The sequence below is a fragment of the Oryzias latipes genome, chromosome 17, assembly GCF_002234675.1.
Source record: "Oryzias latipes chromosome 17, ASM223467v1".
Lineage (NCBI taxonomy): Eukaryota > Metazoa > Chordata > Actinopteri > Beloniformes > Adrianichthyidae > Oryzias > Oryzias latipes.
The window spans coordinates 18,229,602-18,247,051 of NC_019875.2; the positions used below are offsets into that span (position 1 = coordinate 18,229,602).

The window sequence follows — 17,450 nt, forward strand, 5'->3', positions numbered from 1 at the left end:
AAGAGAAGTCGATGGGATTTTGGCTTCTTGGACTCAGCGGGTACGTCCTATTTGAAACACGCAGGGGGAGGGGTCACTCAGTACATAGACAGTCGGTGGTTGAGACAAACGTAGTCACACAGACGGACGGATAGCTGCCATTTACCAGAGATGTTCCACTGAAAGTATGACTTGTGCACTGCGTTCACTTAAAATTTCATTTTCTGATGATTATAAAATCTTGGCTCTTGGCCATGAATATTTTCAAGCTCCCAGCGAGTCTTTGATTCCAACGACCCATGGGAGCTTTCCTCTAAAAAAAACCCACCCCAGGACGGAGAAAAATGAAGTTACTATTAATGATTATTGATTTAGAATTTGGGGCTGAAGTGGGCAGCTCACATTCACTCTGATCTTCTAATTAAATATAGTCCAGATGTTGTTAAATTTGAAGTAAGATGCAAATCTCAGCATGATGAAAGCTTCGTCACACTGAACCTTCCTTCTGAAAGGATAAAAAACCGGTGTCAGTGGAGCTTGGAGAAGTTGAAAAGATGAACGTAAAGTGATCCTTTCTGTAGTAAAATATGAAGCTTCTTCTTTTAAGCAGTACTTTAGGAACTGAGCAGAAATTCATCAAACATGACCTTGTTGAAGGGTAGCCAAGTAAAGCTCAAAGATTGCTTCAAATCGAAGACAACTACAAATGGTTTGAGGTGAAAAAAGTAAAAACAAATTGTAAATTTAAAGTCAAAAGGGTTTCCTCTTTGTTTTAAAAAAGAAATGTGAATAATATTAGTTCTGAACCACAATTGGCTCAAAAATTGTCAGTAAAAGAAATAACTCATAACCAGTTGATTACTTCACCCAAATTTGGTCAAATGTTCAAACCTTTAAAACAGGAGATGTCACCGGCGACACCTAAATAACAAACGCATAGCGGGTCATAGAATTCCGGCCGGGCACAAACCGCAAGTATTCATTTCTCCTCCATTGACAGTTTTCAAGTGATTGGCACTACGGGGAATGAAAAGGGACGATATGCAAACGTCACTACCAAATTCCAGCCCTGATTGGTTGGTCCTCTGATTGATCAAAGTTGGACCTGGTTAACTTTCGATACGTGTTCTTAGCGTGTTTTGTACGTAGATCCCAAATCTGGTTGTAGAAACTTTTGTAGCTATAAGTATAATAGAGAGTTTTGAACACGGAAGATCGAAACACATGTTTACATTGACTTTTCATAGAAAGTAGTCGCTTGAACGTGCGTTTTCAAGGGCGCTGTGAACGTAGCGTAACTCTTTTTCTGTTTTACACGATAACTGTGAATCAGCCGACTCTGACCTGCAGAAAAGCGGCTTTTCATATTGGCTTTGCGCCGATAAGCAACTCATTAACGTGAAGTATTGCCTAGCGACGCAAAGCCACTTTTCTCCATGACAGTACCAGCTAATTTACGTCAATTGTGTGAACGGTTGAAAAGTTACGGTAGTTGAAAAAAGGGTTAAATTAAAACAAAAAACGGCCAGTTACTTGAGAGAAATTTCAATGTTGATGTCGTTTCTGCTGAATACTTGATGTTTATTGGATCGTACTTTCAGTGGAATATATCTGGGAAATGCCATTAAGCCATCTGTCTGTGTGATTATGTTAGTCACAAGCACCGACTATTACATTTAGTAAATAGGCTAAATTTAATCTTTAATATTAGTGTAATGCTTATAATCTTTGTTATTGTTAAGCTAAAAAATAAAAGTTAACCAAAAGCTTTTGACATCCCTAGGTTACACAACTTGCAGGTAAATTCTGGAGCCTTTCAAGGCATCTTTCTGCCCTTTTCTGGGAAAATCTAGAGCTTTACGAGCTGTTTGCATTTCCTTAACATCCGAACGGACTGCAGTCAGAACCCTTCTCCGGACTGCACACTATAACAAAGCACCTCACCTGCTCTCCTCCAGCTGCTCTGAACAGAGACACGGTTCTCTTGTGTGGAGCAGCAGCTTCATTTTAACAGCCACAGATCTTTTTACAAAGTGGGTTGTGGCAAAATCTCTCTATAAACATTACAAAGAATAATGTCAGACACAACAGAACTTTAGGTTACAAAAGGAAACGTGAAATGAAAATATGTGGAGCCCGAGCAGATCTCGAAACTACGTAGTTTGTCCAAGTGGGGTTACCGTAGTGTGACGTTATCCTCAGTCGAAAGAACCCCGAACGGTTATCGCAGGCCAAATGGTTATGGTACCTACACCGGCATTATGACTCCAAGTATTTAACATATCAGATTAGAGCTGTGACACTTTGCACCAAGCCTCTTCCAGCTGTATGTGGCGTACATGTGTTAGTAACATGTGTTAGCATGTGAACACCATGGGCTAAACGTGCGTTCAAGACCTTTAGTGCATTCCTTGACGTGCGTCAAATGTGTGCGTAGCTTGACAGTGTGGGTCACTGGATTGACCCAAATGTTGGTATTAATTATTAATTATGGATTACAAGCATTTACTCCTTTACCTTAATTTGTGTCCAGTTCCTCCTGGACCGGATTTTCTCTTACTTCCATTGTGTACCTCTGTTTTTTATCTTTTCTCCGTTTCCCTGCCTTTCCACTTTGTGATGCTGCTCATTTGCCAGATGATATATTGCACAAGTAGCCTTAGTAAGGCTTTTGTTGGACCTTTGAGGATTCTGGAAGTCTCCCCCCTCCTGTTTGTCCCATCCAAACACAAATCTGTGGACTGCATCTGTCCACAGCAATGGATATAGCGCTGTTTGAGGTCTGGAGCTGGAATCAGAGTGCGGCTTTATTGAATAATCCACTGACCCAACCATCGATCGCTACATCTGTTTCTTTTTCCCTCCCTTCGTTCTCTGTCTTTTTCTCCTTCTGTGCTCCTCCACGGAAAGGCTGCACTATCAGTCATCTTCCGGAAAGCAGCTCTGCTTGTGGTGCTCTCTCTGCCACAATGATGAACTGCTTTCTACCAATGAGGGTGAAGGAAAAGTTTGGCTCAGGATAATGAGAATTTGTCCCTGACGACACTCGTCGCCAGGAAGAGCTGGGTAATTTGAACATCCAATTTTGTGGTCTGATACATGTGTGGGTTTCTTGTCTTTCAGGGACCTGGCAGTGATCGTGGCGGCCATCGCCTACAACACATGGTTCACCAAGCTGTACTGCAAAGACATGCGCTTGGTAAGATATTATATTTCAATCTGTGCAGGTCTGTTTTTTCAGGTTTTTATCGTAAACTGTTTTATGCATCAAAAACCAATTCACAGAGCCCAGTCCTTGTTGACCTGCAAAATTGTCCATTTATCTTACTTTTGTGTCTTAAATACAGTGGTCCCTTATTATAACATGGTTCACCCTTCGTGGCCTCGGCTTTTTTTTTTTTTTTGTGCAAAGCATTGTTTTCCGCAATCTGATCGGCTGCAGAGCGCCTTTAATCAATCTTCTCCATGCTGTGTCTTGCATACAGTAGAGATTGAATTCAGAATCCCCAAATTGCATGAATCTACAATATAACAGATCTTTGGTTTCATTCTGTAATACTGGACTTATTTTTTATAAACTTTTGAATTTTGGAAGTTTAAACAAAAGAGAAAAATGTGAAAATGTTCATTTCTGTGTAAGAAAAGTGTGTAGTGAGGAGTTTTTACAGCCTTAACCCTTTGACCCCGGAGCTTATACATTCTTTCGACTCTTCAACCATTTACGCAATTCATGTAATTCAAGTGAATGTTACGTGGTGAAAAGCTGTTTTGTGCCTTTCTCCGCATCAGAGTCACTTACTTCAAGTTGATCACTCCAACCGTCGAGGAGTTACGCATGGTCAGAATGCGCATGGTATTTTTATGTTGTCTGCAATATCTCCAGTGTCAAAGGGTTGAAACTTCTTTATAGTTAATAAAAATAAAGATTACTACTTACTGGGTTTTGACCATAGTGGGTTATTGTTATAACAAAACTGCCGCAATTTACAGGGGGCTGCTGTATAGCAAACAAGGGCCTCCACAATTTCAAAGGTGATGTGTTCACCATAGGACTGCTTGACGTGGACCAGAAATTGTCTTTTCTAAAGCTGGTGCTGGTCCGTGGCATGATTCAAATTAACAACTCAAGTAAACAAAATACAGAAATCAAGTGAACAGATGAAGTGATGTAAGCACCATGTATTTTACGTTTGCTCATTACCACTTCCAAACAAGCTCTATTGTCCGTTTTCCAGAAAAATGGTTGAGTCTGTAAAGCATCAAGCCAAAAAAAGCAATGCCATTTATTAGTATTAATGCCTGATCAAACAGATTCCTAATCTGAATGTGCTCTATGTCACTGGGGGAGATTCAGCAGAGTTGAGAGTTGTTTGGTCCTTTAGCCAATGTCCTATGTCCTACTGGAACTAGCCAAACCTTCACAGCAGGTGAAAAAAAAGTGAGTCCTAAAACATACCCTGGTGGTACACCATAGCCTCATTTCCTCTGAGCGGTATAGTAGGGTCCAGTAATTTGAACATTTCTATTATAAAATTGACTCATTAAGACAGACTGAACCATACCATTTTTGGGCACCAGTTGGTTGTAGATCCTTAAAAAAATGGAACGGACAGTTTAGGACGGAGCAATTGTTGAAACATGTTGATTGGCTGAAGGTCTTTACGACAAAAGAAGGCAACAAGAAAGCGGCTGTATTCCACTTTGCTGCCCTCTAGGCCTGCACAATAAATTGCTAATTTATCGTTATCGCGATTTCAATCTGTGCAATATGCATATCGCAAAAAACAGCACAAATTGCAATCAATGGTTACTTAAATGTCCTAAAACAATCTTATGGCAGCTTATGAATCAAAAAATTAAGTTTATGCATTTGACCAATCAAATGGACGCCTTTACGTTAGGCCTTTTATGTTAGATGTTTGCCTCCTATGTAGATGAGGGTTATTTGGAGTGTAACTCTTAAACTGTTGCAGTGAAATGGAAATGATGTTTTTGGTTGTTTTGCTATTTGTTCATATATCGCAAGTTATATCGTCATCGCAATATTGATCACTAATATTGCATATTGCAAGTTTTCCTTATATCGTGCAGCCCGACTGCCCTCAATCTTGTCCCAAACAACATGAAATACTTTGTGTATGCAAAGTATTAAAAGCTACACAGTAAAACATGCGTTGCTGGATGACCCCCATTGTTGTTGTCAGCTTCACCCCGCATGCGTCATGGGGATCCAACTTTGAGTGGAAAAGCTCACCTAAATTGGCTGGACCATTCTAAACTGGACTGGACCGGACCGCACAGCTCAGTGGAAACGGGGCTAAATGTCAAGTACTTATAGAGTAGCAACTCGATTCTATATACAAAGTATTGATTGATTAGAAGATGTTACTGAAGGTTCTCATTCATTCAGGTGAAGTTATCTTTAAGTTGAGTCATGGGATCTGGACTTATCCAAGTGGATCTGTCAGACTGATGAAGCTATAGACTGAGTTTAAGACCAGATGCCATGACTTAACTTTAAGACCTAAAAGATAAAAGTAAACCAGATAAAGACCATCTATGTTGGTGTATTTTTATGTCAAATGCTGCTCTGAGATCACATGGAACCAAGGCTGGAAATTATTTGCATGTATTTAACCCAAGGTCGTTTACAACCCCAACTCGCACCATCCAGCTCCTGTTTGTAATTTTTCAAAGAGGTCGCTTCCTTTGATAGCAGTCAGCTTTATTTTTTTACTTCTGTATTTCACATAGGTGTTACTTCAACACCATGTTTAAGTCTAATCCATTTCTGCAGCATGATACATTTCCTACTCAAGTTTAGCCCAAGTTTAGCCCTTGTGCTATCTTGTTGGGTCCAGATGACCCAACTCCCAACTGGACCGCACAAAATAGTGGGCTGAACCTTTTTTCTTCAATGATTCAATGACTCTTCTTCCCTGGTGTCTATGGATTACATGAAATCCTCTCCACCTTTGTCGTGGTAGGGATAACACGTCAATGTAAGGGTGGGGTCATCTGGACCACACAAGATAGCACAAGGGTTAGGTTGGCAAAACAAACAAACACATCTCCTGTGGAATTTTCTTTTCTCCCACTGACATAATAATTAAGTGACTATAAAAAATCTGTTTCTTTTCCTCATTTGAAGTTTAATGGTTCAAACTGAAGTCTTTTAAAAAGTAAAAGTAGTCCGTCCCAATGGTTTATTTTCTCTGTTTTGGTTGTTGTCTTTGGTCAGGGCTCAGAGGTGGTGGAACAGGTTCTGCACACTATTAGCAAGTCCAACAGTTTGGAGGAGCTCACACTGGAGAATGCAGGGCTCAAATCGTAAGTATATGTTTTAGCATTACTTGTTCTTACTTTTCTGTTTTGAAGGCCGTGTCACAGTCACACTACGCAAATTTTGCAGATATTGCACAGATGAAAATTGATCATATGCGAGTATACATGGAAACAGTGTGAAAAGTTGTGGTCTTTTCGTGAAATGTTTACAGTTGTATCACGAACGAACCGCGTTAAAAAAATGGGAGAAGTATGAATAAACCATGTAACATGAAAATGTAACAGAACATGTAAATGCTACAGAACATGTAAATCAATGTAAAAGCCACACAATACAAGAATTGTGCATGAACCATACATGAATTTTGCGCTGTTTATATGCAATTCATTAGTGATTTGTGCATCAATTATGGAAAGTGACAGTTTTTGTTTTTTATTCACTGTACAAAACTGTATATACAGATGACCTCTATATACCTGCACATCTCTTTCCCTGTTTATTTATCAGAACACTCTTACTTTTGTATATATTCTTTCAAATGTGTGTCTGTCTAACTTGTCATTACTGTCTGTACATATTTGTGCCAAACTCCATGCTACTGTGACAAGGAAATTTCCCATTCGTGGGATTAATAAACAAATCTAATCTAATATGTGCTGTATACGCAATATAAAAGTTATACATCGCTGGTACATGCGTGAATGTCCATTGGACGTAGGTGGAATAGTCATGGAAAGCCACAAATTAGTGTCTGCATCTCACAAAAAGTACGCACAATTGCCAACGATTTACCTAAAAATGTTGTACAAACTATATCAAATACACATAAACTGCATAATTTTCAACTGATCAAACATTTCGAGCAGCTCAAAAACCAAATTCACGCCAAAACCCTCAACGGACATCTACGCACATGAGGAACACAAGAAACACTTATGAATGTCACACATGAATCACAAAAGACCAAAATATCATACGTAGAAAATGTGCATAATATCATTAGTGGCTTGGCCTTTACTTTCATAGGGACTATAGGCCGAAATGATCAAAATTTGCTATAACCTGGCACAATAGATCTTTTCATGTTTCATGTGATCAAAGTTCTTTTGTGCATTGTACTTTCTTAAAAAAAATACACTGCAAACTCTAAATTCAATGACTGTAATTGAGAACTGGACAGAGTTGGTGTGATGACATCCATAGAACATGACTTACGTCCAGTCAATTCACTCACCTTCTTTTGCGATATATTGGAGCATGACGTCATCAGTAAGTCGCAGTCATCTACATTTTTTTTTATGGAAACCTCTCTCACCAATCAGGAGGGAGCTTGTTGAAAGTCCACGCACCTACCACTGAAAGCAGTTTTGGGGGAGAACCAATTAATCAGACGTTACAAACATTTGTACACATGCTTATAGTGAAGCTTCTGATCGGCCAGTTTCTAAAAGTTGAATAACTTTCATTACAGAAAAAATACCAGATTAGCAAGAACATGTTAAAAAATGTAGCAGAGCAAGAATGATTATGATTGACTATCAGCTGTTATTCCTCAATAGAAGTCAATGGGGTTTTGGCTTCTTGGAGCCACTGCGTACTTCCTGCTTGAACCGCAAGGGTAAAGGCCCGTACACACCGGGACGAATTTCGCGCGCGACTTTCGCCGACGTTTAACGCCTCATGACTAAACAAAGGGCACCAATGAGAGTGTGTACACCGACGCGAAAAAACGCCACGCGTCAAAGCGTAAAAAAAAAACCCGCCTCGGGTTCGTTTTTTTTTTTTGACACGTCGCGTCGAAATCTATTCGACCAATGACAACGGCGCTTTTTGCACACGTGTCTGGAGCCTCTGAAGTTACAGTAAAACACAACTTGGGGGCGCTCAAACCCAAAACTGCCTTGCTGAGCACACATACCAGCGAAGAAGATAGACGCCGAGTTGCATCTACACAGCCGCGAAGAAATAATGACGGACATTCTAAAATATCCCCGAAATATTCATGTTTTCTTTGTATGATTCTGACAAGCGCGTAAATACTTGCTCTCTTCTTCTGAGTGAAAAGCGACTTTAAAAAGCGTTAAGTTGCGCAGCGCCACCTTGTGTACAGGAGTATTTCTGTTTTACATTAAGCGCCATCTAATGTCAGGGAATGAAATTTCATGTTTGCTCGGCTCATCGTCAGCGAAAATCGCCTGGGTGTGAACACAAAAAACGTGGCGAAAAACGCTGGCGAATAACGCCTGGCGAATATTCGTCCTGGTGTGTACGGACCTTAAAGGGATCACCAATATAAAATACATTTTATCCCACATTTCTTGATTCATTTTCTCCCATATTACTAAATCTGTGCTACTTTGTGGCTTCTTTCAAATCTTTACTTTCCTTTTCCTCCTCATCTCATCTCATCTCCTTCACTCTTCCTTCACCTCATCTTCCCACTTTCCTCCTGCCCTTTCCTGTCTTGACCTTTCCAATCCTGTCTCTTCTCCTTTTTCTCAAACCTTTACCTCTCTTAACCTCTACATTTCATCCTCCAAATACATCAATACCAGCTCCTCCACAGCTGCCTAAGGCTACAGCCTGGTGTTTATCCACTAAAACAATGAGGCTTCACCTCACACGGCTTTGCCCTGCATAGATGGAATCATTTACTAGAGCTTTTCTTTCGATGGTATTAATTGAGAGGAGCTTCAGGGCAAGATCATTCACTGATGCATGCTGTAATGGAGGGGTTGTCCAGGTAGTGAATTACTTCCATTAGAGGATACAGTTTTATGAAGGCTCCGTAAATGTAATGCATAAGCAGCATCGACCAACAGAGGAGCGGATGAACATTAAAAATCAGTTTGTTACATGAGAGAACCACAGTGAAAAATGAAGCTGCAAAAGTTGCACTTTAAAAATAAAAGTTTAAATAAATTATTAACCTAAATAATTTAAGAGAAAAATCAAATGTAACACAAAAGGCGAATGGGTTTAGGAGGTAGTCTTTCTTGCCAACCTTCCTAAAAAAAAATGTCAGAACACAGACAAAAGCGGAATTTTACATTGCTCTTTTTAAATAAAAAAATCTGTTTTTTTACGTCAAACTTGAGCTTTTTCTTGAGCTTGAACTTGCTTCTGCAGGGAATACCATTACACTATTCTAGCCAGCATCAGAAAAGAGGCATAAAATAAAACTTTTAAGGCTGTTTTTGTCAAAGAGGAGCCAAAGATTTTCTCTAGTTGGATTTTCATCCATAGGAGATAATAAAAACTCTGAAAATTCTATAGAAAGCCGTACCGGGTAGAAGTTCTAAAAAGCTGTTTAATATGAAGCTTATTTATTTTTTTACACCGCACTTCCACACTATATGGCAAACTTGAAATTAAGTTTGAAATTATTATGGTTGTGTTTACTAATGTCAAAGCGGTTTTGAGATATACATGGCCCTATGGAAATAATGTCCGGGGGGGGGGGGGTTAATTGCAAACCAAGTTGAAAATATGCTAACAAGCCTAACTTGTAACTGTGTTGGACTGTGTTCTTTTTTGTGTGATACTAAGAAGGTTGAGAGTTAGCATAGTCACTGTATTGTGTTTTTCAGTGTTCTTAATCTGTTTTTTTTTTTTTTTTTTACTTGTTGGAAACAAGGTTGAGAGATACAGATATTGAAGACGCTAAGTGGCTAACACTTAACATGGCTAACATGCAGTGGTCTTGGACTGTGTTCTTTTTTTTGTGTTACTAACAAGGTTGGGAGTTAGCGTAGTTGTTGTAAAAAAAAAAAAACTTTTCTTCAGTATTGGTCTGTTTTTTATTATTTTTTTTATTTGTTGCAAACAAAGTTGAGAGTTACAGGTATTTTTAATACGCTAAGTGGCTATATCACTTCTATCACAGCTAACGTGTCGCGATGTTGGACTGTGTTTTTCTTAAGTGTTTCTAACAAGTTGGGCGCTAGCGTAGTCATTGTAAAAAAGGTTTTCAGCGGTATTGGTCTGTTTTGTTATTTGTTGCAAACAAGGTTGGGAGTTGCAAATATTGAGAATACAGTAACGTGTAGCATGTTACAAACAAATTCTAGGCTATGTCTAAATTCCATGCATACTCCTTAACTATTAAAGAACTATAGTGCGGGACTACCAAGCACCTTGAATTCTAAAAGCAATTTGGACAACACGCTCACTACTATTTTATTTTCTTTTAGATGGCAAACATGACCCATTCTATTACGAAATGTGCAGCCATTGAACGTGCAAAGTTCACAACGTTCCTCCACGGTGACGGACGTGACTTCAGCAAATTCGCACCTTCACATGAAATTTCTCTCAAATCGACTTCTATGAATCCACTTGGTTCTGATGATGAAAACGTTGATGGTTTATTTAACCCTTGTGCTACCCTAGGCACTTTAACATTAGGAGTTGGGTCATCTGGACCCACTAGACAGTGCGCTAAACCTTTTTTCTTCAATGATTTGTGATCTTCCCTGGTGTCCATGGATTACATGAAATCCTCTTCACCTTTAACCACCTTTGTCATGGTAGGGAGAACACATCAATGTAAGGATGGGGTCATTTTGACTCCACAAGATGGCACAAGGGTTAAAGAAAAGCATTTGAATTTATTGTTTTGGCAAAATCTGTTCAAACGTCATGCATTGTGCTTTATATTCCCCAATCTAGTTAGCATCGATGCACCACTAGATAATTGAACAAAACTAAGAAGGGCTGACTGATGGACTTATTTCTGGCTCTTTTGTCTCACTTAAAGCACCTTATATCTGACAAAACTTCAAAAACAAACCATTTTTTGACGTTGTGCCTTATATACTGTTGAAAAAGCTATAAACAAAACTGTTCTTTCATGGTAGCCCTAAATAAATGATCTTCTCAGAAGTAGAGACGAAAAGCACACAAAAGGCAGAAATATCGGGATTTTGAGTTCAGCCGGCGTTTTTCTTTTCCGGCTTTGCTGTTCCAACTTTACCATCTATCCCTTCACCATCTATCCCTCACTGTTTGCTTCTGGATCTCAAAATGTTTGTCCACCAAGTCTTTCTCACACAGCGGTTTTGAGAGCGAAAACACTTAGATGCAAGAAACGGAGTTCAGAGTTTGACTGAAATGGACAGAAATTCAGCAGCTTTACCTGATCTAGCAGGAAACATTCTCAATAGCTAAAAAAAAGCCATTAGTAGACACCACTTTCACACAACCTACATACCACATTTTTCTGACTCTGGAGTATAAGTCGCACCTCCAAGCAAACTATCTGGTTGTAGCAGTTAAATTAGTGTAACATAGAGAATTGTAAAAAATCTGCAACAATTTACTTTAGTTTTATGCATTTTGTCAGTTTCGGATCATGTTTCATTCATTATTCATACTTTTTAGTAGCAAAACATTCTAAAATTCATTCCTGTTGTTATGTAAACTCCTCTGTTTTTCCAAGTGAGCACAGACGTTTTTCTTTTCAACTTTGTCTGCAGGGACTTTCCACAGAAGATGGCGTCGGCGTTGTCAGAGAACCCAGCCTCTGTGATTCACTCTCTTAACTTGGCTTACAACACATTAGACAACCAAGGTACTCATGATTAATTTCCCACTCGGGGCTTTAACACAACTTTCCTTTGTGTTCAAAGAATTTGGAGAGAAACCTTGTCCTTGCAGCACATTTATTTTTTTTTAAATAGTTTTGTGGTAATTGTTTTTAAGGGAAATACTATATTCTTTTATAGAAAAAGTTAAAACTGTTGAGCTTCTGTGTATATGAAAAGTCTATAAAAAAAAGAAGATTATTACTCCTAAGTCGGTCTGATTAATTAACACACATGCGTGAAAATGGCGAAGAAACTGCAGCGGCCTGTGTTGCATGTGCGCATGCCGGGGTCAGGCTTTGCAGGCACGCCACCATCACCCATGAACTCATTTGTGTCAGTGTTTCTGCCACATGTCGCAACGACTTGCCTCAATGAAATCATTGTGTTCTCAGTTAGCAGAATTAAAGGCATTGCCTTTGACTCAAAAATGAATTCAGATTTTCAACTTTAAAGTGAAAGTTCTTTTTTTCTGTAAAGTACACGTGTATAGATGATAGCATATAAACATTTATTAGTATTCAATCTTTTTTTCCATACTTTCAAGTATCCACCCTTGGAAAAATGTTAAGGATAAGGAAAGCTTTGATTAAAAATTAAAATAAGAGGATGCTCATCTGCATCCTGTAGAGTTTTGACAATAAAAAAAAAAGTTATGTCAACATTTGGAAGAATTTTAACTTTGCATGACACGCTCATCTTTTTGGTGTTTTGCTGTGACGACTGTATGAATTTATTATTTTCTTTTCATAAAAGAAAAAGGAAAAAATAAAAAATATATCCTTTATTGTTTTTTTTTTTTTTAATGTTTAACTAATTAAAAGGTAAAAAAAATAAAGTTATATTCTCTCTTTGTCTAGAAAAGCAAAAACGTTAACTATTAAGTTTGTCTGAACTGGAAATTTCTGCTTGTTTCCATAGTTACCTACCTGAACCTGAGTAATCCTGTTCTCATTACTTGTTTTTTGACCGATCATCACAACGGCTTTAGAATACTCAGACATGTGGGCGGGGCTACTGGGTGTTAGCTGACCCCCAGCAAAAAGCTTTGCCCCACACTTGCCCCAATGATTTTTGGGTCAAAATGAGTATTATTATTGAGAAATATTAAAAAAGAATTATTACAAGCTTCTTTAAGCATTGCAAAAAACAACAAAAGCATCATTTTTAAATACAATAGAAAACATCAGCAGTACTAAACCTGAGAAATATATATTTTTGATCCTTTGAATTTCCAAAAGAGTTCCAGTTTGGTGTTTTGCCACCCTTCTAAAGTCTTCTGCTGCCCACCCCGCCCCCTGTATTTAATATTCTAGCTCTAGCCTGCTCAGACATGAGATATATATGTTTTTTTATTCGATACAGCGACAGCACATATTAATAAACATTTCTGTCAATATGCCAGACTTAGCCAAAGGGCTATTTTTCATCTGCAGTCCCTAGGTAGATGAAAGATCAAAATAAAATTACATATTTACATAACATAACATATATATTAACCAATACATTCAGTAAAACTACCAGTTGACCTAAAAGTAAATTGGCGATAAAACAATCCAAATCAGACAAATGTATGAACAAATTCACACATATTATTGAAAACGAAACAAAAAACACTATTGTGCTGATTATTGTTTAAAGAAGCATGCCTTCCAGTAAACACATTTTATTTATTTGTAAATGACGTTAATCCTTCCTTTTCATAAAGAAAAATAAATTAAAATAAACTTAAGTTTTCCCTTTAAACAAGCATTGATTTTGGCTCATTTTTGTTTTGAGAATTCCACATAAAATCAAACTTGTAATAGGCCCTGTGAACTTTGACATATGCTGTTTGTTCAGCTTCTGTTTTTTATCAATAGAATTGTTTTTTTCTTGTCAACTTTTCAATAACATGAATGTTCTTTTCCATTTTTATGATCAAACCCCTTTTTTTTCCCTGTCATCTACAGGTGTCTCCAACTTGATTCAACAGGTTTGCCGCCTCAACAAAGGCCTACGGCTCCTAAACCTCTCAAAGACCTCCCTCTCCTCAAAAGGTTTGTCATTCTCTAAGCTCACAGATGTTAAAGCTGATATTTTTGACCAATTTGTTATTTTAGTAAAAAATCCAACTTTAATGACTTTGTTCCTGCATAAGGCCTGTTGATAATGACCTCAAAGAGCTTTGCCCCAATTGCAGTGGACTGTGATTTATTCACACAGATCCAGAGTGGTGACTGTGTCGTGCAATCCATCTAGTAAATCATATTCAGGTCATTGTCACACAGTAAGTCTTTGATCTGTCTGTACCTAAAATCCCATGCAGTGTGTGCATTAGTGTGTCCCAGTTACACTGCTTCTCCAATATTTACTACTTCTGCAGCCAATTCAAACAAACTGACACAAATGAGAAAGTCTGCATCTCCATATCTTAACCTTACCATGATTTATTATTCAGAGTTTATGTTTGTGTAACCGAGTCCTGTTGCTAAGCTGCAGAGAGATGCAATCTTTCAGTACATATTTGCAACGTCGCCCTCGCAACAGAAAAAAAGTGAAGGCATGGAATAAAATACCAGCTTTGAAATGTTGTATGCAGTTGGATTTAGTCACAAAAAAAAATACAAAAAGTAGCAATATAGATCATAATTCATGCTGACTTTGAAGCTGTATTGGATAGTTGTGTGCATTTTTGCCTTTTGACCCTTTTTTGTTGCCGTACAATGCCAGGCAATACCTGTTTTTTCCCCAATGTCCGACTGTGTTTTTTACTGTAAACATCTTGTATTAACCACCTTCTCAACAGCGTGAATTATTTTTACAAACTGTAAGTAGACTCACACACAATTTAAAGCAGTCACGTACCATATTTTCTATAGGCCGCACCTAATTATGAGGCGCACCGTTAATGGATGGACTAATTTCGGAATGATGTAATTTCTAAGGCGCAACAAACTATAAGGTGCATTTAGCGAGACCAAAAAGTCCATACAGACTTAAACTGTGTTAACATTAATTCTAGAACTTTTTTGTAAAAAGCTACACGTTAGCCGCCTTAGCATTACACAATACCAATAACTTCTAACCTTGTTTGTAACGCATACAAAAAGCCGACTGATATCGCTAAAATAATAATAATAATGGATTGGATTCATCTGCGCTTTTCCAGATGCTCAAAGCGCTTACAGTGTGTCCATTATTCATTCACACTTGGTGATGGTAACTACTGATGAAGCCACAGATGCCCTGGGGCAGACTGACAGAGGCGTGGCTGCCAGTTCCCGCCTACGGCCCCTCTGAGCATCACCGGGACATTCATAGACATTCACACGCCAATGGAGCCACACTGGAGGCAAGGAGGGTGAAGTGTCTGGCCCAAAGACACGACAGTTTTGCTGGGGAGAGCGGGGATCGAACCGCTGACCCTTCGATCATTGGACAACCTGCTCAACCCCCTAAGCCTATTCCGCCCACTGTTATTGTGAATCGCAAACTCCCAACCTTGTCATTAACACATAAAAGCAACAACAACAAAAAACAGTCCTACACTGCTACACGTTAGCCACGATAGTGTACGTAAAATAAATATAATTCCAAAATTTGTTTGCAACACATAAAAAAACTGAGACTGTGTTTATGCCCACTACCAACCTTGCTAGTAACACGTTAAAATAAAAAACACTAGATATTTGCCATAAAATTGTTTGCAAATATTCAAACAAATATTTCTGTGACTATGCCAACTCCCCACCTGGTTTGTAACACGTAAAAAAAAACCAGGATGGAACACGGCTACACCCTAGCCGCATTAGCGTATTCACTATGCCAGTAACCTCCAACCTTGTTTGCAACATGTAAAAAAATTGACTCATTCTGCTAAAACAAACATTACTGTAACTATGCTAACTCCTAACCTTGCTTATAACCTAACTTATAACAAAAAGCCCACATGTTTTGTCCAAATACCTTCACTACTCACTATATAGTGCACTATTTAGTGCGTTCGCCATTTTGTAGTGCTGTCGAAATCTACAATTCTAAAATCGAGTACCCTGAAAATTTCCCTGAAGTCACTGCAAAAAACCAGTGCGCATCCATGCTCACAAGATCGGCGAATATAGACCATAATGCATTGCGTCTGACTTTTTTTTTTTTTGCCAAAAAAATATATTTAAATGTATTTTTTAAATAAACCATCAATTTTTTTTTATCTTCAGAAGACAGTTGACTCATAAATAATCGTTGCAAAACGCTCATCAATTAGATTTTAACTTCGTGAAATCGATACTGTCATATCCACTTTTAAAAAAAGAAAAAGTAACAAGCATGGTGTCCGAATTGCTTTTTCAGGGCACTACATAGTGCCCCACTATATAGTTTATTTAGTATTTATGGGGTTTAAGGTGGGAATTTGGACAGAGCCCCAGTCCAATGCAGCTAAATGTTTGCCACATTAGCGTATTTACAATAACACCTCACCAAACATTTTGACAGAGCGCAAAATTCTTAAAATCGCTTCAACATCAGTAAGCGCAACCAAAAATAAATTATTATTATATGTGCTCTGGTATATTAGGTGCAATATTGTTTTTTTTTCTTCTTCTTCTTTTTTGTTTTGTTTTTATTATAAGAAGACAAACTATACAAACAATATGCCTACATTTTCCTTTTACCACTTTATCCCTCAGTTTTGCCTCCTTTTGAAATGTATTTTAATTGTCACATGGGCATTAGCAGGCTGTTTAATGTGGCTTTTTGGAGAAAACTAATACAATTTGATCTATATAAACATTTATTTTAAATATGCAATACAGCAGCAGCGATACAGCAAATGGTATTGTTTTTCTAATCAGACAGGAAAGCTTCAGCCCATTTTCAATCATAAAATAGAGGTGTTGCAAACATAATACTAAATGGAGAGATGCAACACTTATCGAGTTAACCGATAACCGGATTCTAAAAACATTTACATGACAAACGATTTGTTTAAATTGCTGTTTGAGGAACAGAAGAGATCGCTTTTCCCGCAGTTTAGCAGCGATGTTTATGTGGAAGTATTAGTAGTATAAGAGGAAATTGCCGTCAGTATATCTTCATATACTGACATTCCTGCTCGGTGTAGATAGCGCTCCATGCTTTTGTGTGCACGGCTAAAGCTGTGACACGTTCCACCGAACGTCTCAAACGATGACCTTCATGTTCTTCTGGTTTGTGTTATGAATAGGATGATGTGCGATGTTAACGGCATTGATACTGCTGTCCTTGATCGGTAGGTGTTGGTGTATTTCCTCAAAGGCGTGCACACTTACTGTGGAATATTTCCTCCCGTCTCCAGAACACCCACTCATGTGCCGACACACGCCACGCTCCAAACACACGTTCACAGCTCATCTTTTATTGTTTTCAGCACTCTTCTGGTCTAGCTTTGATCCCTGCCAAAAGTCTCCACTTACAGTGGAGTCGAGCGCCTGATGGAGGGATGGATTAGACACCCGGTCCCCTCGTCCCTCATTCCCCCCTTAATCGCAATAAATTGGGGATGAAGAGCTTACGGGCTTGCCAGCATCCGAGCTGCATGCAGTAGCTGGCTTCCTCCACATGCTCTGCAAAGCAACGAA

General features: G+C 38.5%; 1 protein-coding gene across 3 annotated transcripts in view; it reads left to right on the top strand.

Moving 5' to 3' along the window:
* Positions 1-17,450, top strand: part of LOC101164435 (capping protein, Arp2/3 and myosin-I linker protein 3) — a 126,093-nt gene that overhangs the window by 49,891 nt on the left and 58,752 nt on the right. For all 3 annotated transcript variants that reach the window (XM_023965175.1, XM_023965176.1, XM_023965177.1), the window contains exons 9-12: positions 3,103-3,178; positions 6,221-6,309; positions 11,743-11,837; positions 13,803-13,889. In XM_023965175.1, the coding sequence (XP_023820943.1) occupies positions 3,103-3,178; positions 6,221-6,309; positions 11,743-11,837; positions 13,803-13,889 (347 nt within the window). The remainder of the gene's footprint in view (positions 1-3,102; positions 3,179-6,220; positions 6,310-11,742; positions 11,838-13,802; positions 13,890-17,450) is intronic.